This window comes from Stomoxys calcitrans, chromosome 2 (genome assembly GCF_963082655.1).
Source record: "Stomoxys calcitrans chromosome 2, idStoCalc2.1, whole genome shotgun sequence".
Taxonomy (NCBI): domain Eukaryota; kingdom Metazoa; phylum Arthropoda; class Insecta; order Diptera; family Muscidae; genus Stomoxys; species Stomoxys calcitrans.
This window is the reverse complement of record NC_081553.1, coordinates 220,660,271-220,687,996: the sequence shown is the minus strand read 5'-3', so window position 1 is coordinate 220,687,996 and position 27,726 is coordinate 220,660,271. Positions and strand designations below refer to the sequence as shown.

The window sequence follows — 27,726 nt, the reverse complement described above, 5'->3', positions numbered from 1 at the left end:
TTATGTTAATCCACCCTAATATACCGCAGACAATTCTAATGGTCAGACTTCAACTACGACAACAATAGACACACGACACATGACACCGCCAGCAACGACCGACCATATGGAGAACAATGCAAAAATATCCTTGGTTGAATGCAGTTGTGTAATAAAACTTGCACTTTTTTCCAATTTCAATAATTAACTAAAAAATAAATAAAAATAAACCAAAAATATTTTAAAAGAGAAATCTGAAACCTGCGCATTAGCAAAGCTTAAAAAAGCATCCCTTCCACAGCATTATACACAGCATCCAAGTGCTGCTAAGACGCCATGACAAGGAATCTCAAACAAAAAATTACAGTCCAAATATTAACCGTAAGAAAGCGGATGTAAAACAAAAGTCACAGTGAAAACAAATTTTTTGGAAAATCAAAAACATTTATATTTGACCCGGGTGTTTTTTAAAACGTTTCGAAAATGCGTCAGGAGGAAACATTTCGTCGCGTTACACGTGAAAAGTTGGTTGTACGGGGCAATACCACCATAAGGACATTGGATTCTACCACCTCATATTTGCCAATAATGCCTGGGTAAGTGAAGTGAATGGCAAAAAGGAAAAAATGCGCCGCGTTTGCTTTGGCTTCAAGTGCCCATAGCATAAATTTCTGCGAAAAATCGATGCCAGTTGTCTAAAATTTTTCTCAAAAAGAAGTCCCTGATAAGGGTTAGAGTGTAATGAATTTTTATGTTTTCCCCCCTTTTTCTATGTCTCAGGGTTTTTTGTAATGACCTTGTATTTTGTAGTTTAAATATAAAGATTTAAAGGTCATTTTCAGAGCCGCTACTTAAATGACTGACAACACGTGTTATCATGCCATTAAAGAAATGCTCTAGGGATATCACATTTTTAAATATTCAATTAACTACAATACATATGTATGTATGTATGTTTGTGAGGGTGTATTTTGCCTATGCTGCGAGAGCTTTCATCTCATACAGGTGAGTGAGGCCTAAGTCCCTAATGACAACACTCTCTCTCTCTTTTTTAACTACTCTCAATTCAACATTCTACAAGTGGACCAACACATAAGAAATACTCATTCGCAAAAGTACGAGTATGACACTTACTGTCATAATAACATGGGCCTTTAAATTGAAGATGAGAAAATTTAAATTTATACATTTTTGTGTGCTTCTCATTCGAGAAGAGCTCAATGATCGGACAAAAAAACACATGCATTGGGAAAAGTACCGTTAACAGACAGTGAAGAAAAGTGGGCGATCATTCAGTGTGCAGAGATGGGAGCCACCAAATGCAGAATAGGTTTTTTTGTTGTTATTGGAAGTTATTATTTCTCAATAGAGAGAAATTATAACGTCGTTGCAGCAGTTGCCAAAAATGATAAGACAAAAAAACAATAGCCGTAGGTAGGAATTCAGCGTTATAAATTTTATTCAAAGGAGTGAAGACCAGAAAACAGAAGAGATGTCAACTTTTCGTGGTTGTGCCAGAAGTGAAGTAAAATACCTTCACATATGAAAGGGAGATCTTTAAGAACTTAAAACATAAGTGCTTATTCTATTACCACTTAGCATATGTGGAAGGGAAATTCAAGCAAATCTTTTAGTTAATTCACAACAAGAGACGTTGGGAAATTTAGTTAATGTAAATATTGTAGTTAAGGACAAAACTTAAATTTTCCAGATCGGGTATAAGTACAACATGCTAAAGTACGGTTATTGAAGCCTTTACACTTTATATGGCCGATGAGTTATTCTAACCAAATGACGAAACGCGTCCCATAGTGGTTGGTTTGTGTTGCGATCTTTGGCTTTCCTTTTCTATTTGCAAAGAAAATCTCCGATCATTGAGCTCGTCTCGAAAGTGAAACAAAAAAAAATTAAAATTAAATTATCTCCGCCCTAAAGCTTAGTACAGGGGCAGAGTTACCGCATACGTGAACGAGTAAAATCGTTCGAAATCTCTCTATTGTGAATGATGTATCTCTTTATTGATAGGGAATATTTGAAATGAACGCGAATGTTTAAATCTAGATTTCTTTATAAAAATTTATATGTGGTATATGACCCATTAAATACAAGATTAAATTTCATTCGATAGGAAAGCGCACTCGATCACGTATGCGGGTATTCGGCCCCTGACTTTGACTTTTCACACAAAAAACTGTCAAATCGCACTTTAAAAAATTGGTGACGAAAGTAATAATAATCAAAATAGTAGCAGTAAATAATATTAATAGGAATGAGATCGTTCATTCCGTCTAAGAATTTATTGGTTAAATCAAAGGATAAAATTTGGTTTAACCGGGCAAGCAGAGATGCTGTCAGATCAAAAGAGGATGTATTGAGGACTTGGCGTCTGAACAAAAATGTCAATACCGAAATGCTGCGCAAACAGGCAAGAACTTCGTGTGCCAGAGTACTAAAGACACGAAAAGTTTCTTTACGAACAGCGTCTTCGTGCCAAAGTTATTGCTTCTCCAAGGGGAAACAAGAGCTTTTGGTCATTCGTAAAAAGAGTAAAGGGCAACCCATCAGGTATTCACTGACTCGGTTGATAAGGCTAATCTACTGGCTGAAATGTTTGCAGGAAATTCTTCTTTGTCGTTTACCAATCAACCACTCCCCGTGATTGGTAGTGTACCTAGTCCGATGTCACAGAAATTCTTTCGAACACGTGGAGTTAAAAGGGTCCTTGCGGATCTCGACTTTAATAAATCTCCGGGCCCGAAAGGTATATCAACACTTGTCCTTTGCTCTTCGACGCTTTCCCGGGAGTTTTCACGGCACGTTGGAAGGTTGCGAACATCCCCGTCCCCATCCCCAAAAAGGGTGAGGCGGACAACCCTGCGAATTACCGGCCAATTGCGATATGCTCCGCGCTCTCCAAGGTTATGGAGAGTATGGTTAACCACCATCTTGTAAGATACTTAGAGTCCAATGGCCTTCTTAGCGACAGACAGTATGGGTTCCGCAGAAATCGCTCTACGGGAGACCTAATGCCATTTTTGTCGGAACGATGGAGTCGCTCTATCCACCAGTTTGATGAGAGTAAGGTCGTGGCTCTGGATATCTCCAAGACATTTGATAGAGTCTGGCACGGTGCACTTTTATCAAGTATTTGAATCTCGACGATATGATGGGTCAACCATATCAACAGCTGGACGGTCAAAAGAAAAACATTCAGTGGGGACCCCATTATTTTGTGCCAATTTGTTCACTTGTTGTGATTTACTCGCCAGGCTTCGAACTCAGGCTTTCAGTGTCAAAGGCGGATACGGTGGCCTCCTTAGGATGGGGGTATACTAATATTGTCATTCCGTTCGTTTGTAACACATCGAAATATTGGTCTTAGATCCCATAAAGTATGTATGTTTATTCTGGAGTCGAGCTAGACATAACCGTCCGTCTATCTGTCTGTAGAAAGCACGCTTACTGTCGATGGAGTAATGCTAGGCGCTTGATAATTATGCACAAATACTTCCTATTAGTGTAGGTCGGCTGGGATTGTAAATGGGTCATATCGGTCCATGTTTAGATGTAGCTGCCATATAAACCAATCTTGGATCCTGACTTCTTCAGCCTCTAGAGAGCGCAATTCTTATCCGATTTGGCTGAAATCTTGTACTATGACGTTTCTATGACAATTAACAGATGTGCCAAGTATGGTCCGAATCGTTCGAAACCTTGATATAGCTCCCATATAATAACCGATCTACCGATTATACTTTTTTATCCTCTAGAAGGTATAATTCTTATCCGATTTGGCTGAAATTATGCACGGTGACTTTTTCTATGACCCCTAACATACGTGCCAAGTATGGCTTGTATCGGCCTAAAACCTAATATAGCTCCCATATAAACTTATCTCCCGCTTGCGCTTCTTTAGCCCCTAGAGGGCGCAGTTAACAGATGTACCAAGTATGGTCCAAATCGGTCTAAAACTTGATATAGCTCGCATATAACTCGATGTCCCGATTATATTTCTTGAGCCTCTAGAGGGTTATGAAGTTTTCTACGTCATTTAACAGATGTACCAAATATGGTTCGAATCGTCCAAAACCTTGATATAGCTCCCATATAACCTGATCTCTCGATCATATATTTTGATTCTCTAGAGGATGTAATTCTTATCCGATTTGACTGAAATTATGCATGATGACTATTTCTATGACCCCTAACATACGTGTCAAGTGTGGCTTGAATCGGCCTAAAACCTAATATAGCTCCTATATAAACTTATCTCCCGCTTGCACTTCGTTAGCCCCTAGAGGGCGCAGTTCTTCTCCTTCAATATACGTGCTAAGTATGGTCGAAATTGGTCCATAACTTGATATAGCTACCATATAAACCAATCTCCCGAATGAATGACTTGACTGAAATTTTGCACAAAGGCTTTTTATGAATTCCAACATATCTGCCATGTTTAGTCCGAATCGGTCTAAAAACTGATATAGCTCCCATATATATACCGATCCTCCGATTATACTTCAAGAGCCTATAGAGAAATTTTGCACAATGGAATCTACTATGATCTCCAATATCCAAGCCAAGTACCGCCCCAACCCGATTCATAATCCGGTATAGCACCAATTAGAGATGTGCGTGTGAGTGATTTTCCACTCACATGAACGCATGCTCACGAGTAAAAATTTTACTCACGCACGACTTTTTAATGTTGACTTACGTTCACGCACGCTCGCGAGACGAAAATTTTACTCGCACACGACTTACGAGAGACATTTACGACTCACGAGAGACATTCACGACTCATGAGAAAATCACGACTCACGAGGCATTCACGACTAGAGGTGTGCGCGTAAGTAGTCCTGTCACGCGTGATTGCATTAAATTTCTTCGTGTGTGAGTTTGAGTGAAAAATCACTAACGTGCACGTCTCTACTCACGTGACACGTACGAGACGCTCACGGCTCTCGAGGCACTCACGAAAAAATCACGACTCGCGAGAAAATCACGACTCACGAGACACTTACGACACGAAAAATGTTTTTTTTCATGCGTCTCAAATCATACAGCATTTGAACGTACGAAAATTAACATATAAATGTATCAGCTCCGCATAACCAGTTATTTGATCTTTCTATCTTTAGCATCTGTGATCAGATTCGTACATTAAAATACCGTATAATCTGAGGATATACAAAAAAATAGTTTTTCGTTATTTTTTTAAACTGTAGTTGTGATTTTCTCTTGAGTCGTGAGTGTCTCGTGAGTCGTGGGTGTCTCGTGAGTCATGAGTGTCTCGTGGGTATCGCATGAGTGTCTCGTGAGTCGTGAGTATCTCGTGACTTGTGAGTGTCTTGTGAGTCGTGAGTGTCTCGCGATTCGTTATTTTCTGGTGAGTCGTGATTAGTGTCGCGAGCATGATTTCACTCACTCACGCTCACGAACGAAGAATTTTAACACAATCATAGTCAAGCATGATCACGTGATTGGATTTGGATTTCACTCATGAATCACGTGACTCACGTGTAACACGACAACTCACCACTCACTTGCACATCTCTAGCACCAATAGCTAGCAATTTTTATTCATTATCCTTTTTTGCCTATAAGGAGATGTCGGCTAAAGAATTTGACAAATGCGATCCAAGGTGGAGGGTATATAAGATTCGGCGTGGCTGAACTTAGCACGCTTTTACTTGTCTTTTCTTTTAATTTTCAAATGAAATGAATTTTCGACTAAATTTCAATGGCACTATTGGCTATAATAAAATTTTTTAGAAATTTTGTTTAAAATTTTTGTTTTAAAAATTAAAATTTAAAAAAAAATTCTATGCCAGCTAAAATTTAGCAATGCTTTATTTAAGTTTCAAAAACAAAAGTTGTGTCCTGATTTCTTCTGCCACTTACGAATAAGGCATTTAATTTATTGTCGATTATTGGTTATGGTGGTAAGTGCACCACATAAAGTGCGGTTCGTTTATTGTCATTACCCTCAATTTATTTGGTTAAATAAAAAGACGTTGTGTTATAACAATCGATTTATGCTTAAGATGGCGTGCCATGCCATGCGTTCGTTTAACCAAAACCCACAAAAATAAAAATTCGTTTCACGAAACTTAGGCTTCAGGAGAAAAACCAGCAAGCCATAAGGAACAATTGGCCTTGTCAGGGTGAATAACGAATTGAAAATGAGCTACAAAAACAAATAAATAAGAAATATATTTCTTTTAAAACAAATTTGTTTTTCAAAAATGTAAGTTCAAATGGTTTATTTAAGATTTTTCACTAGAAGTAGTAGGGGACAGTAGGAATCAACACATTGCTTAACCAAAAGGTACACAGTGAAAAGCCAAGGTGAACAATGAATTTAGTTAAGCTACATAAACATAAATGTAAGAAATCATTTGGTTTTTTTTTAAGTTTTTGAAAACTTTAAAAATTTTATAGTTGGATATTTTTCACCGTGATAGCAGTAGCAGGCAGTAGGAATCAACACCTTATTTTTTATGTTATTTATGAAATGTTACCTTCATAAACAAGTGACAAATTTACCTATCACCCTATAATATTGGCTATTTGAAAAAAAAAAACAAAATATAAAAAAATGGTATGATGAAAAAAATCCCCGGCATGCCACTTCAAATTGCCATGTGTAATAGGAGCACAATACGAAACCAACTTCCTTTAACCTCATTTCATATTAATGATGATGAAGAACAAGAACAACAACACCACGCAAGTAGCCAGCCAACTACAAAACAATCAAATGAAAACAAGTGGTTTGTCTCAAACTAAAATACCTGACCGCCACAGCAAACAATCGGCGGGGTTGCCATCGTTTACAATTTTTACATAGATGAAAATTGGCAGAAAAAAAATGTTTTCGAAAATTTCTAAAAGAATCAAATATTATCAAATGTATAATAAAAATCAACATTTGATGTAATTTTCCAAAAAATTTTATATCGAAAAAATTTTCGTTGAAATTCAAGTTTACAGGAAATGTTCTTTATGTGTGACAATGAAATTTGAAAGAGTGAAAACCAAACATTAATTTCTATAAAAATCATATTTTCAAGACATTTTTCAGAAATATATTAAATTTTTAGGAATTTTTCAATAAAAATACAATTTCCATAAAACTTTCTATGAGAATCAAATATTTGGAAAATTTCTATAAAAATTTCTAAAAAAATAAAAAAAATCCAAACTCCAGGAGTTTTTCCGTCAAAACATAATTTTTGAAAAATGTTCCATATAAATCGAAATACCAAAAAATTAAAAAAACGTTGAATTTTGATAAATTTTTTCAAAAAAAATATTATATCTATGATTTTATTTTTATGATCATAAAATTAAAATAAAAAAACTGCATATGGCCAATGATTTTCTTTACATTGTTCTTATATTTGCTATAAGTTTAATTTCATAATAAATAAAAAAAAAATCAAAACTTGACTAAATTTTTTAAAAAAATCTATTTTTCGAAAAATTTGTATGCAATTTTCTATAAAATCCAATTTGAAGGCATTTTTCTAAAAATCAAATTTTCATAAAACTTGATTTCTCGTGAGTCATGAGCGAAATCAAAAAATGAAAGATTGGATAACATTCAAAAAGTATTAAAAAAAACATTTTGAAAATTTTGCAAATATTTTTTTAAACAAATTTGAAGTTTTTTAAAGAAAATAATAAGTTTCGAAAATTTGTTTGCTAAATTAAAATTTTACAAAGTTTTTGTAAAATTTTAAAAAAGTTCAAAATTTTTAGAAATTTCATTTTAGAAAATCAATTTCTTTTCTAAATATTTTAACTCGATGGCAACACTGACACGCCGTTGACCCGTATTTAAATAGAGCTCTAGATTAAGGACGCAAACGTCGCCTTCGATGTAATTTTTCACAAACTGATGAAAGACACAAATATCGATAAAGGAAGGGCCTCCCCTTCCACAATTTTCTCAAATTTTTAAGATATATTTTCTTAAAATCAAATTTTGAAGAATTTTCTCTGAAAATCTAACTTTAATGAAATTTTCTTTGAAATATAAAGTTTTATGAACTTTTCCTTTAGAATCAATTTTTCAAATTTTTTTTTCATTTTAAAGTTCAAATTTTCATAAAAATAAAACAAAACATTTTTTCAAAATTAATTTTATTTATTTTTTTTTTTTTTGAGAAAATAAATTTTTTTCTCTTGATGGCAACACTGACACCCAGGATTTCATTCATTCCCTTGTTCCAAAAACGCCGTTGACCAGGTCCTAAACAGAGCGCTTGCCTGCAGCAGCAAGCTATCGTGCATGTTCCAAATGATGGACGCGAACGTCGTCTTCGATGTCGTTATTCAAAAGCTGATGACCGCCACCAACGGGGAGGACATAGAAAACCATAGCGATAAAACGTATGGGGCCGCCCCATCCACCATACACAAACAGCCGGCATTGGTGTTCTAAGCGAGCAGTAAGTAATAAAAAACCGCCTCAAAACAAAATAACAAGAAGAAAAAAAAAAACAAGTGGAAACAGAAACTACGAAAAAATATAAATCCTAGACACTTATGCGTTTGCCCGAATCGTCATCGGTGGTCAGTTGTGAAACAACCCTTAATAGTAACGGACGCTTATATTCAATTCGAGAATGGACTGCAATGAGGTGTAACTCAAACAAAAGAATTAAAAATAAAAAAAGCAAATAATTATTGAAAAACATATAAAAGTGATGGTGATAGTTTTTAAAATTTTTTTTTCATAGAAATATTTTGAAAAGAAAAATGTTCAATGCCAATGCCCAAAATTGGTTCGGCCTAAATCACCACGACAGCGCGCTGATTAATCATGGCTCAAATATGAATACTACAACAACTACAACCACCGCAGCCATTAATCCCAATAATTTACATCAACTGAATGGCAATCACGCTCATGCTCTCCCCCACCACCACTATCAACTCCATCCACATCATCAGCAGCAGCAGCCGCTGAGTACAAATCACAATGGTCCTTCAGCGGCAGCTAACGCAGCGGCAAATATGTTTTTACGCAAACGCTCGGTTTCGAATTCAAATCCTGCCTTGGATCGAGCTGCTCCTCCCCCAAACAATGCTGCATCCGATATACACGTGGAGTATGAGGTGGCCGTGCCTTTGGTCTCGGCATATCGGCATACCCCTTATCACTCATTGTGGGATTTACATGAATGGTAAGGTAATTAGCGTGTGAAGTCAGCATTATACAATACATTTTTATTACACTTGGAGGGAAATTGGCGGCCCCCATCTACTCTCCATAAAAAAAACCCGCATTCTTTTGCCATAGCTATAGATGTTAGTTTGTATGTTGATAACTACTTCGACATTGCCTTGAGCCACCATGCCATTACTTCTTGAAGAAATCCAAAGGTAAATTTACAAATGGAGGTATATTTTTTTTCTTATTTGAGCTTTGTATTATAAATAATGCACAGCTCCCCCTCCCCCCTCTCTCTCACTCTCGTTTCCGAAGAACAATACTTTCATTCGTAATGTTGCCTATAGACAAAGAGAATCAAACAAAGTTGGGGGAAAAACAGTTATAAAAGGGAACGCCTTCCAGTTGATCAACATGGATAAGTGCACTCAGACTTTACAATGACTTGTAGAACAAATTCTTAATAAACCCCTTCCCATAACACAAATAATGCAGTCATATGTCAAAAAAATACTACAAATTTTGCGAAATAAGTTATGAAAATTTTTCCTAGTGTTTTGTTAGTTTCCAAGGTTTTCTAACAAACTCAAAAAATTATGTAAAAATTAAATTTCATTTAGTTTGTAGATAAGATTCCGTTTGGTTTAAGACCAGGATTCACTTATTGAAGATTAAAACGCTTGCGAAAACACAAAGTGGATAGGCCCCATGTACATTATAAAGATTGTCGAAATCTGCCTATTGTGAATGTTTACAAATGTCGGTTAAAGTGGTTTTTCTCTGACAAAATGCACGCAGGCATTATTTTATCTTTTTATTTCAAAACAAGTTAAAGGAAGCTAAGTTCTGTCGGGCCGAATCTTGGGTACCCACCACCATGGATTCCGCTTAAAATGTGCCCTTATTTACTGAGTTTGCATTTGAATTATGTTGGTCTCAAGAATTCTTATAGGGATATCGATACATAGGAGGGCCTATATCACCATATTGACCGATTCGGATAAAACTTTCAGCCAAACCGGATAAAAGTTGAGGCTTCTAAGGGCTCAAGAAATCAAATCCGGAGATCGGTTTATATGGGTATATACCGATTCGGATCATACTTGTCATGTGTATTAAAAGTCATAATACAAGTCTTCATTTTAAATTTCAGCCCAATCCGATGAAAATTGAGGTTTGTAGGGGCTCAAGAAGTCAAATCCGGAGATCGGTATATATGGGGACTATATCTATTTATAAACCGACTAAGATCATACTTGGCATGAATATTGTCATAACCCAAGTTTTTGTTCTAAATTTCAGCCAAATAGGATGCAAATTGAGGCTTCTAGGGCTCGAGAAGTCAACTCGGGAGTTCGGTTTTAATGGAGGCTATATCCAAATCTGAACCGATATGGCCCATTTGCAATCCTCAATGAAGTATCTGTGCAAAATGTCAAGCGGCTAGCTTTGCGCGTTCGACCGCTATAGTGATTTCGACAGACGGACATTGCTAGATCGAAGCAGAATGTCGAGAGGATAAAAAATATATATACTTTATTATGAGGTGGTGAGTCATAGCGAAACTATTAAAGGTGGTCTCATTTGTACAACAACCACAAATCATATGGTGCAATCCGCCATCTTGCCATCAAGCTGATCGACGTTTTGACAACACACACAAAGAAATTTGTGTGCGTGTGTGTATACGTTTGCGTACATGAGCCAAGAATATGCAAGAGAGATGACAATAAAGATAATGCGTCAAACCTGGCCGGCCTTTTTAAATTCGCCTTGGTGGTGGTTATAAAAATACTGACGTTTGTTAACATTCACAATAGGCCAATTTCGACAATCCTAATAATGTTTATGGAGCCTATCCACTTTATGTTTTCACAAGTGATTTAACCTTCTATAAGTGAATCCTTTTTGACAATATTAAAGACGAAAATTCTTTCTTCTCTGATCGCTTAGGGTAACCTTGTTAGGTGAATCCTGGCTTAATAGTACTTAGCTTATCCAAAACAACTTTGATCCTAACTTTAAACTAACTAATTATTATATTATACTGGTCTTTATGGGAGCTATTTCCAAATATACACCGATCCAAGCCATATATGGCACGGATTTCGAAAAGTCTTACATAGGTACTATGTAAAATTTCAGCGAAATCGGATAATACATGAGCCTATTTTGGGCTCAAGGCCTTAAATCGGATGATAGGTCTCTATAGCAGCTATATCAAAATATCGACCGATGTTGGCAATATTTAACGCGGATGTCGAAGAGCCTAACACATCTCACTATGCAAAATTTTAGCGAAATAGGATAATAAACGCTGCTTTTATGGCCCAAATCGGGAGATCGGTTTACATGGCAGCTACGTCCAAATATGAGCCGATCGGAACCATATAGGGCACGGATGTCGGGAAGCCTAACATAGCGAACTGTGTGAAAATTCAGCGAAATCGGATAATAAATGCGTCTTTTATGAGCAAAAGACCACAAATCGGCATATCGGACAGCTATGTTCAAATAAGGAAAGATCTGTGGAGGAGGAGCCATACATGTCCAATATGGCACAGATTGGCTAAAATTTTGCACGAAGAGTTTTGTAATGATTATAACGTGATATACCTCCCATATAAACCGATCTAGAGTCTTGACTTCTTGAGCCTCTACAGGATGCAATTCCTATCTGTTTTGGCTGAAATGTTGCATAACTTTTTTCGCTATGAAAGTATGGTGCAAATCGGTCCATAAAATTATATAGCTGCCATATAACACGATCTTGAATCTTGACTTGTTGAGCCACTAGAGGATGCAATTCTTATCCTATTTAGCTGAAATTTTGCATGAAATGTTTTGTTTCGACTTCCAACAACTTTGCTAAGTATGGTTTAAATCGGTTCATAACCTAATATAGCTGCCAGATAAACTCATCTTGGATCTTGACTTCCTGAGCCACAAGAGGGCGCAGTTCTCATCCGATTTGGCTGATATATTGCATGAAATGTTTTGTTACGACCTCCAACAACTGTGCTAAGTATGGTTCAAATCGGTTCATAGCCAGATATTGCTGCCATATAAACCGATCTTGGATCTTGACTTCTCGAGGCACTAGAGGGCGCAGTTCTCATCTGATTTGGATGAAATTTTGTACAACGGCTTCTCCCATGGTCTTCAGGATACGTGTCAAATATGGTCTGATTCGGTTTATTGCCTGATAAAGCTCCTCTATAAACCGATCCCTTGATTTTATTTCTTGAGCCCCTAAAGGGCCCAATTCTTATTCGATTTGCCTGAAATTTTACACAATGACTTCTACTTTGGTTTCAAACATTTTATTTAATTGTGTCCATAACTCTACACATAACTTGATATAGCTCCAATAGCATATCCATTTTTTTTTCTTTTTTCCTTTGTTTGTCTAAAAAGAGATACCTGCAAAAGAACTCGACGAGCGCGATCCATGGCCCGAACTTACCATGGTTTTACTTGTTTATTATTTTTATCATGCAAAATATGTGTTTGCCGGCATTTATGCGAATTCACACAAATATAACAGCTGTAAAGAAACAATTCACAATAGATTATTTCGTAATACATTGAACAGTTGTACCGAGTTACCGCATACGTGAACGAGTAAAATCGTTCAAAATCCCTCTTTTGTGAATTATGAATTTCTTTATTAAACCAAAAACATTTGAAATTTAGGAACGCGAATGCATTCAAAATCCATTACAGCAAATAAGCAAACAAATTACTGCTGTCCCATTTTCGGCAGACTCTCCGCTGTTTCAGCAAACATCTTTGCTGTTTTTACTAACAAATTTCAATGAGTGCACTTGATCACTTATCCGGTAATTCGGCCGCTGAATTAAGTATAGCACATCTTGCAGTTGCGACGTTTAAACAACCGTTTCAAAAAAATCCCATAGATCAACCTTAAAACTATAAATTGTCCACGCACGTTGAGGGTACATAAGATTGGACACAGCCAAAACTAACGCTAAAAATTGTTTTGTTTAAAAGAATACAGTTTATTAATGAATAATTTTTTTATATTTTTCTTGTTCTTCTTTTAACCATTATTTTGGTTGAAGATTCAATTTGGAACTTTCAAGTTTTATATATAAAACTTAAACCACGTACATTTTATTTATTCTTTATAATTTTCTTGTATTATTTTAATAATTTCCCCCCTCCATGGCATACCTATATGGGTTTAACCCACTGATACTATTGCACACACACTTAATATCTATGCCATTCGTTTGCTAAGAGACATCCTTTTGAGGCAAAACCCATTCGAGTTGAACAAAAAAAAAAAAATGCATACGTATGCCTTTCTATCTATTATTGCAATTTATATACATGTATGTACACGGGTATGTGTACATGCATACTTATGAATAAACCCCCTATTCACAGGAAGGATGTTATTGTTCTTTATATGCTGTCATTGTTGCTGTTGTTGATATGTTGGCTGTAGCTGCTTCTCTGCTATATTTCTGTGCAGAGGTTTATGGCATGTATCGTCGATTATTATAGAAAAAGTAGAGTATTCGTACATTCTTGCACATTGTGCTAAGAATAAATTAAAGTCAAGTCTAGAAAACAAAAACCGCCTTAAGTAGGAGACGAACATACAAAATAATAACACCATCCAATGTAGGACACATTGAATGATGAACTAGATTCAAGTTGTTATAAATCACTATTCTTGGGTACTTTAATTTTTTATAATAGAGAGTATAGGCAAACAAGAAATGTGACCAAGGCATACTGGTAAGTGAACAAATGCAGGCTAGATACCCAAAAGCTGATGATGATGGCGACCATGAAACCGAAAAATTTTGGAGTGCCCACCAATTGACTAATTAACCCAAATGAAAGGTACAATTTCGATTTTGATGAGGAAAAAACCAAGGCTATGCATTTATTTACCATTGAAATGCCAGATAGGAGGAGGGTATAAAGATATGTACATTAAAGTGGTTAACATTTTTGATAAATACCAAACGAAGTTTTTATGCCCTCCACCATAGGATGGGGGTATACTAATTTCGTCATTCCGTTTGTAACACCTCAAAATACTCGTCTAAGACTCCATAAATTATATATATATTGTTGATCGTCATGACATTTTAAGTGGATCTAGCCGTGTCCGTCCGTCTGTCTGTCAAAAGCACGCTAGCTTTCGAAGGAGTAAAGCTAGGCACTTGAAATATGGCGCAAATACTTCTCGTTAGTGTAGGTCGGTTGGGATTGCAAATTGACCATATCGGTCAATGTTTTGATATATTTATATATAAACCGAGCTTGGGTCTTGACTTCTTGAGCCATTAGAAATATGCCTTTAGAAATATATCGGGCAAAGAACTTGACAAATACGATCCATGATCCATAAGATTCGACCCTGCCGAACTTAGCTCGCTTTTATTTGTTACTATCAAATTTACTGTAAAAATTCAACAAAAAATTAATTTTTCTTTTCAAAAAAAAAAATAACAATCCTTATTAAAATACTTCAAAAATAAGTTTAAAATCTACATATTGACGAAAAATTGGAATATTTTTTTATATACTAACACCCCTGTTCACAAAACTTAAAACAGCTCTATGGTATGTTTATTTGACAGTTTTATAAAGAAAATCTGTCAAATAAGCCTACTACATATTCCTACATAAATATTCCATTAGAAATCTAATGCTTTCATACATTTGAATGGGGTTGCGTATACGTAATGTTTGGTTTAATTATAATTTTCAACACTTATACGCAATGGAGGGCAATGTACTCTATTGACTTAAATAATCTAGAGGTTGTTTGTCTTTCAACGAGTTCATTTTGTGCTTTTTTTTATTTTTTTTAATACTTACAATATTTTTATCAATATTTAAAGCATTTTTATTGCCACATATAATTCCCAACTGACTTATACCGTTTTTAAGACCCACGCTATGTTAATATCGTGTTAAGCATGATTGAACTCTAATTTTTGTAGGTGCAACAATCGCAATGCCCTTTCGACCTTGATTGGCTTAACATTGACCTACATACATAAGTATTTGTTTATAGTTTGGGATAAAAACCAATTACTCATTGCATACCAAATAAAGTCAATGTCATATATAAAGGTGAAGGACAAAGATTAAGCATTCAAAATAACCTACTCGATTCATATAATTTTTATACCCTCCACCATAAGATGGGGGGTATACTAATTTCGTCATTCTGTTTGTAACTACTCGAAATATTCGTCTGAGACCCCATAAAGTATATATATTCTTGATCGTCGTGAAATTTTATGTCGATCTAGCCATGTCCGTCCGTCTGTCCGTCCGTCCGTCCGTCTGTCTGTCGAAAGCACGCTAACTTCCGAAGGAGTAAAGCTAGCCGCTTGAAATTTTGCACAAATACTTCTTATTAGTGTAGGTCGGTTGGTATTGTAAATGGGCCATATCGGTCCATGTTTTGATATAGCTGCCATATAAACCGATCTTGGGTCTTGACTTCTTGAGCCTCTAGAGTGCGCAATTCTTATCCGATTGGAATGAAATTTTGCATGACGTGTTTTCTTATGATATCCAACAACTTTCTCAAGTATGGTTGAAATCGGTCCATAACCTGATATAGCTGCCATATAAACCGATCTTGGGTCTTGACTTCTTGAGCCTCTAGAGTGCGCAATTCTTATCCGATTGGAATGAAATTTATCATGACGTGGTTTCTTATGATATCCAATAACTGTGCCAAGTATGGTTCAAATCGGTTTATAACCTGATATAGCTGTCATATAAACCGATCTTGGGTCTTGACTTCTTGAGCCTCTAGCGTGCGCAATTCTTATCCGATTGGGATGCAATTTTGCACGACGTGTTTTCTTATGATATCCAACAACTGTGCCAAGTATGGTTGAAATCGGTCCATAACCTGATATAGCTGCCATATAAACCGATCTTGGGTCTTGACTTCTTGAGCCTCTAGAGTGCGCAATTCTTATCCGATTTGGCTGAAAATGTGCACGACGTGTTTTTTTATTATATCCAACAAATGTGCCAAGTATGGTTCAAATCGGTCCATAACCTGATATAGCTGCCATATAAACCGATCTGGGATCTTGACTTCTTCAGCCTCTAGAGGGCGCAATTCCTATCCAATTTGAATAAATTTTGGCACGACGTGTTTTGTTATGATATCCAACAACTGTGCCAAGTATGGTTCAAATCGGTTCATAACCTGATATAGCTGCCATATAAACCGATCTGGGATCTTGACTTCTTGAGCCTCTAGAGGTCGCAATTATTATCCGATTTGCCTGAAATTTTGTACGACGGATTCTCTCATGACCATTAACATACGTGTTTATTATGGTCTGAATCGGTATATAGCCCGATACAGCTCCCATATAAATCGATCTCTCTATTTTACTTCTTGAGCTCACAAAGGGCGCAATTCTTATTCGAATTGGCTGACATTTTACACAGGTCTCCAACATATAATTTAATTGTGGTCCAAACCGGACCATATCTTGATATCGCTCTAATAGCAGAGCAAATCTTTTCTTATATCCTTTTTTGCCTAAGAAGAGATGCCGGGAAAAGAACTCGACAAATGCGATCCATGGTGGAGGGTATATAAGATTCGGCCCGGCCGAACTTAGCACGCTTTTACTTGTTTTTATAAAAATATTATTAAAATTATTTAGGACATTATTCAAAATTCCAACATTCACAAGAAAACTTATTGAAATAGAATTTTCATGGAAATAAAATTCGATAAAACCAAAATAAAAATTCGATAAATATATTTTTATGAAAATTCGATAAACATAAAATTTTCTATGAAAATTCAATAAAATCAAAATTTCTATGTAACTTCAACAAAAATCTAAATTTATATGAAAATTGGTTAAAAAACAAATTTTCTATGAAAATTCGATAAAAAATCTAATATCCTCATTTTCTATGAAAATTCGATTAAATCTATTTTTCTATGAAAATACGATAAAAATCAATTTTTCTATGAAAATTCGATAAAAATCAAATTTTCTATGAAAATTCGATAAAAATCAAACATTATATGAAAATTCGATAAAAATCAAACTTTATATGAAAATTCGATAAAAATCAAATTTTCTATAAAAATTCGATAAAAATCAATTTTTTTATGGGAATTGTATAAAAGTCAAATTAAATCAAAAAATCAAAGATTCGATAAAAATCAAAATTTCCGTGAAAATTCGATAAAAATCAAATTCTCTATAAAAATTTAATCCAAATCAAACTTTATATGAAAATTCGATAAAAATCTAATTTTCTATTCAAATTCGATACAAAATCTATTTTTCTATTATAATTCGGTAAATAATCAAATTTTCTATGAAAGTTCGATAAAAATTAAATTTTCTATGAAAATTCGATAAAAATCAAATTTTCTATAAAAATTCAATCCAAATCAAACTTTATATGAAAATTTGATCAAAAAAATATTTTCCATTAAAATTGGATGAAAATCGAATTTTCTATGAGAATTGAATAAAAATCAAAATTTGATAAAAATCAAATTTTCTATGAAAATTTGATAAATATCAAATTTTCTATGAAAATTAGATAAATATCAAATTTTCTATGAAAATTAGATAAATATCAAATTTTCTATGAAAATTCGATAAATATCAAATTTTCTATGAAAATCCGAAAAAAATCTAACTTCCTATGAAAATTCAATAAAAATCATATTTGATGATTCGATAAATTTCAAATTGTCTATAAAAATTCGATATATATTAAATTTTTTATGAAATTTCGATAAAAACCAATTTTCTACGAAGATTCGATAAATATCAAAATGTCTATAAAAATTTGATGTATCGAATTTTCTATGAGAATTGGATAAAAATCCAATTTTCTATGAGAATTCGATAAAAATCAAATTTTTTATGAGAATTCGATAAAAAACTAAAATTTCTATAAAAATTTGATAAAAATCAAATTTTTTATAAAAATTCGTTGAAAATCAAATTTTCTATAAAAAATTGATAAAAATAAAATTTTACATGAAAATTCGATAAAAGCGAAATTAAAAAGTAAAAAATAGAATTATCTCTGAAAATTCGGTTAATCAAATTTTCAATGACAATTCGGTATAATCAAATTTCGGTGAAAATTTGGTATATCAAATTTTCAATAAAAATTTGGTATAATCAAATTTCGAAAAAATGCGCTATAATCAAATCAAATTTTCTATAAAAATTCAATAAACATCAATTTTTTTCAAAAATTCTATAAAAACAAAATTTTCATAGAAATTCTATGAAAACAAAATTTCTATAGAAATTCGATAAAATTGCAATTTCTCTATAAAAGAAATGGTAGCTGGGGCGGCCACCGGCACTTTGCCCTGAAACTAGATATCAAATTCATTCTTTACTCCCAAATACAGTTGATTTGAGCTCCATATTGCTATAGTCGGAAATGAAGTTAAGTTTAGGGGGTGATTTAGGGCATACCGCCAAACACTTGGCTCCAAAATTGGATATCAAATTTGTTTTCTACTCTCAAATACCTTTCATTTGAGTCAAATTTTAATATGATATTCGCTTACAAGTCTCCAATACCTTTTATTTCATACCCATAATGTGTCCATCGGTCAACTTTTGGTTTTTGGTGGCATGTTTGGTGTAAGGGAGAGGGTCCGCCCCCTTCGATATCTAAAAATTTCCTTCCAGAAAAACCTACGCAATCTGTGAAAATTTTAAGAAAATCGGTTCAGTCGTTTTAGATTCTACGGAACAAGTAAACAAACCGAGTCCCATTTAGTCATGATGGGCCATGTGCCCGATAAACAAACAAACAAACACAAATTGATTCAATATCAAAAACCTGACGCACTTTGATACGAAATTATTGTGAATTTTGAAAATCATGTGAGGTTTTTTTATCGAATCGCCCTATATGTAAGATTTTATCTAATCATAAATAAAAACTAATCAAAACATAATACAGCGAAACGAGGATGTATAAAAGTCAACCTCGTTTCACATGCATATTGAAAATGTCGAAACTCATGTAGGGATATAAAGGGTGATTTTTAACTATTATCTTTTTGGCAACAATGGTTTAAACTTCTCACGCACGTTTCGTGTTTTATTTCGCAGTTAAACGATTTCCGTTTGGAAATTATTCAATTTTGTTTGCAAATTATTCAATTTTGTTATCAAAATGTGTGCTCTGTTAAGAAAGTTCATCGCGCGCTTCTTCCATTTTATGGACGAAGCTCATTTTTGGCTCAATGGGTACGTAAATAAGCAGAATTGCCGATCTTGGAGTGAAAATTAGCCAGAAGCATTGCAAGAGCTACTAACGCATCCAGAGAAAGTCTCAGTTTGGTGCGGTTTATGGACTGTTGGCATCATTGGACCATATATTCTTGAAAGATGTTGCGTATCGTAGTGTTACTGTGAATGGTGAGTGCTACCATGAGATGATATCCAACTTTTTTTTTGCCCAAAATGCAAGAGATTGACTTGCATGACATGTGGTTTCAACAAGACGGTGCCACATGCCACACAGAACGCGTAACAATTGACTTATCGAGAGGCGAGTTCGATGAACATTTTATTTCACGTTCGTAACGCCTTTAGACTATTTTTTGTGGGGCTATGTTAAAGCTCATGTCTTTACAGACAAGCCCTCTTCAATTGACGCATTGGAAGACAAAATGTTGGAAAGAGTCTGCCAAAATTGGACTAAGCGGATTCACCGTTTGAGGCACAGTCACGGTCAACATTTCCACGAAATAGCCTTCGAACATTATACATATGAATCGATAGTACAGTTAACATAAATAACCGTACTATCGATTCAAATAAAGATTTCATGCATTTTTCTGAATTTTAAAGGTTTTTTTTAAATTTTCTTATGGCACTTAAAAACTCACCCTTTATAAAGGTCAATTTTATACAGCGGATTTTTTTGCGTTTCTTAAGAAATAGCTGTTTTTTATTCCATTAACTTGCCCTGGTTTTTTAAAGACTCGTTTTTCGAGCAGTTTGTTAGCCGCTTCTAGGAAAACCCCAGTTTATAGATCATCTTAGTAAGAAGCCGAATGTTTCTATTGAACAGGGGTTGCGTATACGTTATATTTTGGGTTAATTATAATTCCCAACACTCATACGCAATGTAGGTCAAATGTGCTCTATTGACTTAAAATGCCTGAAGGTTGTTTGCCCTTCCGTTGGCTCTTTAAATAAATTTATTTCGTGATTTTCATTAATACAAACGTTATTTTTGTCAAGGTTTAATAAAATTGTACTTTCATTTATAACTACGAGCACAGAGTTAACTAAAAATTATGCAAATATTGAATAAACTCTGAAGGAGACTACATAGAGTATATTTTGTTATGATTCCCATTGCTAAAACTTATGAGCTCTAAGGGCATCAAATCAAAGTTCTGTAATCTCATAAAAACAAAAACCATTTTCTTTACTATACACGCATTGGTTTGATAATAAATTACGCATTTCTAATGGTAGCTCATTAAAAGCTAATGGAGAGTATTTAAACCCTTCCCCGAGAATTAAGAAATGAAAATCAATGACCATGCATTATAAATCAATTACAAAAAAAAAACTTCATTACACCACCTTTATCAGCAAATGGTTAGTTGATAATTTCATAAACTTAATAAATTTACTAAGCCACAACGGTAATGTAACCCCTGCCAGCAGTTCATTGAACCTGTGTACAAAGCGGCCATAATTGCCAACATGTTTTTCAATAAAGCAAAATACAAACAGCTAAAATAAATTTAAAAACAAAAATGAAGTTCATACAATTTCAATTAATGTGTATACACACACTGGCATACAACATTTGAAAGCTATACACACACGTATACGTACATGCATGTGTACATGCATATGCATATGCATAGAGTTGGGAGTTCATTGTATATTTCACTCATATTTCATCGACATAGAAGGTGGCCTTTTCGTGTCGTGATGTCGTTGGCTTTGACTTTGTCTGTTAGGAAGTTGATTTTTTTTTTGTTTTCTTCTGGTTTTGTTAGGTCTTGTCTGCCTGCTCCACACACTGAACTGTGAACGGCAATAGGGCTATTTAGTATGATATTATTAGAAGATTGCAATAGGAGAAGTTGGAGTAGACTCCTGGGGGTGCCTGCCATATGCATATAATTTTTGCTTTTTTGTTTTTGTTGTCTGCTGAAATGATTTCTCTACATGCCACCAGCTGTCATGTAAAATGCCATAAGTTACAATTATTATTACTATGTGAAATTAAACACACAATCTTTATATCGATAAAAAAAAGAACGAGAATTAAGAGATTAATCAGCTAATGATTTTTAAAACAAATAGGAAAATATGTTTTCATAAAATATTGGTGTTTTGGGAAATTGTCTATGAAAAAGATGATTTTTTAATAAATTTCTCAACATGTCAATGAAATTTTATCTAAAGACAAAATGTCTTTTTTGCAAAAGACGTGGGAGCTTTATCAGGTTATATACTGGTTTGGACCGCATATGGCACAACCCCCTCCCACCCCCCCCACCCCAAAAAAAAAACGCCCCAAATGGACATATTAACCAATTATGACTATATGGGACTCGGTTTTCGTTGTCCGTAGTCTCAAAAACGGCTGAACCGATTTCTTAAAATTTTCACAGATTCTGTAGCTTGGTCTGGAAGGAAACATAGGCTATATTATTTTTTGATATCGGCTGAGGGCGGACCCTCCCCCTTACACCAAAAATACCATCCAAAATCAAAAGTGGACCGATAGGTATCAAATTAAAGATATTTAAGACTAGAAAACGAATATCGTATTAAAATTCGGGTTCAAATACCCAGCGGGCCGTCCCAACCCCAACACTCCTCTAAACAGATATAATCGACGTTCATTTCAATATGGAACTCAAATGAAAAATCTTCGGCAGTAGATTTCGAATATAGCATAAAAAATTTGTTCCAAGTAATGGGAGGACGCCCCACCTCCAAATACCCCCAAATGGTCGTATTAGCCGACCATGCCACATTCAGGACAAAGTATACTCACCTTAAAAAGATATAAGAGAGTTAAAGAAGGCGCAGCGGAGCGGGCCCGGTTCGGCTAGTTTTCTATAAAAATAACATTTCAATAAACTTCTCTCTAAAGACAAAATTTAAATTAAATTTTCTCTATGAAAAAATTTCAAAAAAAAATTTCCCTGCAGACAAAATTTTAATAAATTTCCCCAAAAAAAAAAAACAATTAAATAAATTTTCCCTTAAATTAAATATTTAATATAATTTTCCCCAAAGACAAAATTTACATGAAATTTCCTCTAGAGACAAAATATTAATGAAATTTTCCTAAAGACAAAATTTGAATAACCTTCTTCAGACTTACAGGCTTTCCATCTTGGGAAGGTTGTTTTTTCTTATTTGAATGATATTGAACGCGATGATATCCTGTAGGTATACGTAGACGCATAGGTCTACTAGTTGACACGCATCAAGTTTACACTTTGGTGAGTTTGGTATTTCTCCGATAAATGCACACATATAAGAATGTGACGGAGAGGTAATTGTTTCCTTCACTCTTCTTTTACCTTTTCATTCACTTATCGCACCTCTTGGCCTGATTTTGGACTCACACCTTGTTATTTATTTATCGCTAGGCTATGTGAATGACCATGTCTCCCAATGAACTCAATTTTATGGTAGGTAGGCTACCCATTTTTCATAAGCCAACCTAATATTCAAACCAAATTTTATTAGAAACAAGTAAAAGTTAAGTTTGGCCGGACCGAATCTTTTGTCATAATCCTGTGAAAAATGTATAATATATGCCCTCATAGCAGCTATATTGAAATAAGGTCCAGTTTGGACCACATTCGGCACGGACATTGAGTGGTCTAATAAGTACAAGTCATTGTTCAATTTTGTAGAACAAAATATTGATCTTTTTGGTAGCTATATCCAATATAGACCGATCTGAACCATATACGACGTGGATGTCGAAAAGTCTAACATAAGTCACTGTATCAAATTTCAGCGAAATCGGATAATAAATACACATTTTATGGGGCCAAGACTTTAAATCGAGACATCGGTCTATAATACAGCTATATCAAAATCTGAAGCGATCTGAGCCAAATTGAAGCGGGAAGTTGAAGGGAGTAACACAACTCACTGTCCCAAATTTCGGCGATATCGGACAATATATGCGTCTTTTTAGGGACCAAGACCTTAAACAGAGAGATAGGTCTATATGTCTAACACTACTCACTGTGCCAAATTTAAGGCAAATCGGGTTATAAATGGGCTTTTTATGGGCCCAAGACCTTAAATCGGCGGATGGGTCTTTATGGGGGTTATATCAAGATAAAGTTCAATATAGCCCATCTTCGAACCTGCCCATGGACAAAAAAAGAATCTGTGCAAAATTTCAGCTCAATATCTCTATTTTTAAAGACTGTAACGTGATTTCAACAGACAGTCGGACGGACATGGCTATATCGTCTTAGATTTTTACGACGATCAGGAATCGGAAGTAGATATTTCGATGCGTTGCAAACGGAATGACAAAATGAATATACTCTCATCCTTCGGTGGTGGGTATAAAATTTTTTTTATCGAATTTTCATAGACAATTTAATTTATTCCAATTTTCAGATACTTTGATATTTATCGATCCCGTTAGGATCATAGACCGATATAGACCCTTCCTATAAATCGACTTCTTGAGTGCCATAAAACGTTTTTTTTTAAAACTTTGGGTAATTTTGGTTTTTTTTTTCTTGTGTGTATTATTCCCTTATATTAACACAACTCGTTTTTTTGCTTCTTCAAGCACATTGACCTATCAATTGAAAAATTGTTATTTTCTCCCCACTTTCTAGTAAATATGTGTTCAGATGTTGAGGTCGTTAAAATTGTTCACATCACCCATTTGGCCGGCAGTGGTCATTACTTGAAGTTCGTGTTATAAAGTTCTTTGCTTATCTGATAATTTGTATAAAGCAATTTGTTTTTTTTTTTTCCTACCTAAAAGTCCTTTTGTATGTAGCACGGCCATATGCTAACAAGTTGGCATGCAATGTTACAAAAAAAAATGGTTCGAAATGGCTTTTCTGCTGGTCATTTATCCTAGCAAAGAATGGCAATGTAAAATGTCAACAAATGAGAATCCTGGAATTGTAAGACGAACTCTATTGTAGAGGTAGAGGGGTAGGGTCTTAGATCAATATTTCGAGGAGTAATTACAAAATGGCTTTGCTTCTCGAATATAGACATACAGGGTGGCTGATGAATATTGCTACAATGATGAATATTGCTACATTTTTTTTTCGGTGTATGGAATACATTTTTCTTTTATTCATGTTAAATTAAATTATTAAATTAATTATTAAATTATTATTAATTAAATTAATTAATTAATTAATTAAATTAATTATTAAATTATTATTATTAAATAGAAAAAAAGTTATTACATTTTTTTTTGGTAGCGGCTTTCATCAGCACATTCGTATTCTACTCCCTAATACCTTTAGTTTGAGTCCCATATTTGCCCCGTTCGGTGTACATGTCCATTTGTTGCATAGTGCATAATTTTCGGGTGGGGCGGCCCGCCTACGAATAGATCCCAAACTTTTATATAAGTTTTGTATTCCGTTTCGTATAGTTTCGTATTTCGTCCCGATCTGCCTTCATGTCAGTTTGGGGGTGATTTTTGGGTGGGGCGGTCCCCCTGGGAGTTTACTCCAAATTTCTATGTGAAATTCGTATTCTACTTCTAATTACCTTTAATTTGATACCCATATTTCACTAATCGGTAAACTTGTAATTTTTGGGCGGTTTTGGGGGGTGGGGCGGGCCCCGGCACTTGGGATCAAATTGTTATATGAAGTTCGTACTCTACTCTTAAATACCTTTCATTTGATACCCATATTGTCCCAATCGGCAAACAAGTCCGTTTGGGTGGGATTTGGGGTAGGGCATCCCCCACCCCAAAGTTTTATACCAATTATGTGTTTTTGGGTTACCGTAAGGTGCCACGCAAAATTTTATTGAAATCGATTCACCCATCTCTGAGATCTGGCTTTTTTGTAAAATATGGTAAGGGGGAGGGTCCGCCCCCTAGCGGATATCACCAAATTATGTACCCTATTTTTACCGGGGATCAAAATTCTGCCATTTGTGAAGTTTTCATGAAAATCGTTTGAGCCGTTTCTGAGTCTATTCCGAACAAACAAACAAAGCGCAACACTTTCATGCTTCTTACCTTCTTTTTCAGCGCCTCATCGGCACCGCCCACAGGTCTTTCACACATGGCACGCATGATGGACTCATTGATATTGGATCAATATCCTCCATTTGCCTTTACAAAAATCACCACCACACATAGGCCGACAAAAACGGGCAACATCAAGAAGACCGAAACAACGCGGACAACTTCAATGGGCGGTCTGGTGCCATCACAGTCCTCCACGAGTATTGGAGCGGTGCGTTTAAAGAGTCGCATACCAACACAAGGTAAAAAACAGGCAAACATCAAAAAAAGTAAAAAATTTGAAAAAAAAATCCTTTTGCTTTCAGAAGTTTCCCCACAGCCCAGACCGACTACAAACTTGCCACCGGCAGGTGGCAGCAATACCCATCCATTGCAACATGCAAATTCCGCCACTACATTCAACACACACAATGACAATAGATGGATTTCTTCTCTGAGGCGTCGAGATCCCGAGTTGCAGCCCACTTTGCCCTCAATAAATCTCAGCCATCATGGCAGCTCACACAATGTGGCCACAGCTGGCAGTGGTCTGACCGATCGCTCGGACAAAAGAAACTCCCGATCGCTAAAGACCTCCACAATGCCAAATCGCAAAAGTCGTTCCATGGAACGGGTAAGGGCACGTAAAATGGTCATCAGCTCTCAGATGAAGCCACCCAAGGATAAGGTCAAAAAGAATTCTATAGATGAAAATTCCAATTCCGATGATCAAGAAGCTACCTCATTAGAAGAGAACTCCACATCACAGAGTACTCCCAAGAATTCACCGAAAACTTCCACAAAATCGAAAACATTCTCACCTGCCGGCTTTGAGCCGCATCTGGTGGAGACCCTGGAAAAGGACATATTGCAAAAGAATCCTGGAGTCAAATGGACAGATGTTGCCGGTTTGAATGAGGCTAAATCTATACTTCAGGAGGCAGTGGTGCTGCCCATTATAATGCCGGACTTTTTCAAAGGTATACGAAGACCGTGGCGTGGGGTCTTAATGGTAGGGCCGCCTGGAACTGGCAAAACCATGTTGGCCAAGGCTGTGGCCACCGAATGTGGCACGACTTTCTTTAATGTCTCATCCTCCACCTTGACTTCCAAGTACAGGGGAGAAAGTGAAAAGCTGGTGCGTTTGCTATTCGAAATGGCCCGTTTTTATGCACCCAGCACCATATTCATTGATGAAATAGATGCTCTATGCTCGGCCAGGCGCAGTGATTCAGAGCATGAGGCCAGTAGGCGTTTTAAAGCTGAGCTGCTTATACAAATGGATGGTCTGAATGTCACCATGCAAGATGATAAAATCATTATGGTATTGGCGGCCACAAATCATCCCTGGGATATAGATGAAGCCTTCCGCAGGCGTTTTGAGAAGCGTATATACATAGCATTACCTAATGGTAAGATACGGACAACAACAGCCACCTTAAACCACTAACCTTATTAATGAATTTCCATGCCTTCTCCCATTTGCAGAGGACACCCGTTCGGCTCTATTGAAACTTTGCCTCAAAGATGTAAATCTCTGCACCTCTCTGGACACCAATGCCATCGGTGACCAAATGAAGGGATATTCCGGTTTTGACATTAGCAATGTATGTCGCGATGCCGCCATGATGCCCATGCGACGACAAATATTTGGCCGCAGTCCCGAAGAGATACGACAGATACGTCGTGAAGATGTCGATTTGCCCATAACGCTGCAAGATTTTCAAGATGCCATGCAGCGTACCAAGAAATCGGTATCCATCGATGATGTTAAGCGTTTCGAAAAGTGGATGGAGGAATATGGGTCTTGCTAGAAATAAATTATTTGTGTACATGTATGTGTATAAATGTATGTATATGTATGTGTACATGAGTACAAAAGCCCCCACAACACAAGGACCATTTTGAATTTGGAAATGACAAAATTTTTTAGGGAGGTATTGTTAGGAACAAAAATGGAAATATGAGATAGAACATGGCCCTGGCATGACCTTAGAGCATTCGCTGTTTATCGCACAATATATTAGATAATAATAATGATAAAGGGGGAGGATATATTCGCAACAGATTCCTTAGGATTTTCTACAATTATGGTTGAATTTTGTTTCAACTATTTTTACTAAATTTGTAGAGAAAAGGTTTTCCAACTTTTTTTTTACGGAAAATGTTGTCAACATTTTTCAACATTTTATTTCAACATTTTATTATTTCAACATTTTTTTATAGATAGTTTCGTCAACTTTTTTTTTGTAGAAAATTTTGTCAAAATTTTTTATAGAAAGTTTTGTCAACTTTTA

At 35.4% G+C, this 27,726-nt stretch overlaps 1 protein-coding gene across 2 annotated transcripts; it reads left to right on the top strand.

Moving 5' to 3' along the window:
• Positions 1-181: 181 nt before the first annotated feature.
• LOC106096399 (katanin p60 ATPase-containing subunit A1) lies at positions 182-27,658 on the top strand. Of its 2 annotated transcripts, none has more exons than XM_013264139.2 (4): positions 182-575; positions 25,454-25,692; positions 25,756-26,841; positions 26,918-27,658. In XM_013264139.2, the coding sequence occupies exons 1-4, from the start codon at positions 463-465 to the stop codon at positions 27,241-27,243; spliced, it is 1,764 nt and encodes a 587-aa protein (XP_013119593.2). In that variant the 5' UTR covers positions 182-462; the 3' UTR covers positions 27,244-27,658. The 2 variants fall into 2 exon arrangements, with proteins under 2 accessions (XP_013119593.2, XP_013119592.2); XM_013264138.2 differs by lacking the exon at positions 182-575 and adding an exon at positions 8,188-9,173.
• The last annotated feature ends 68 nt before the right edge of the window (positions 27,659-27,726 follow it).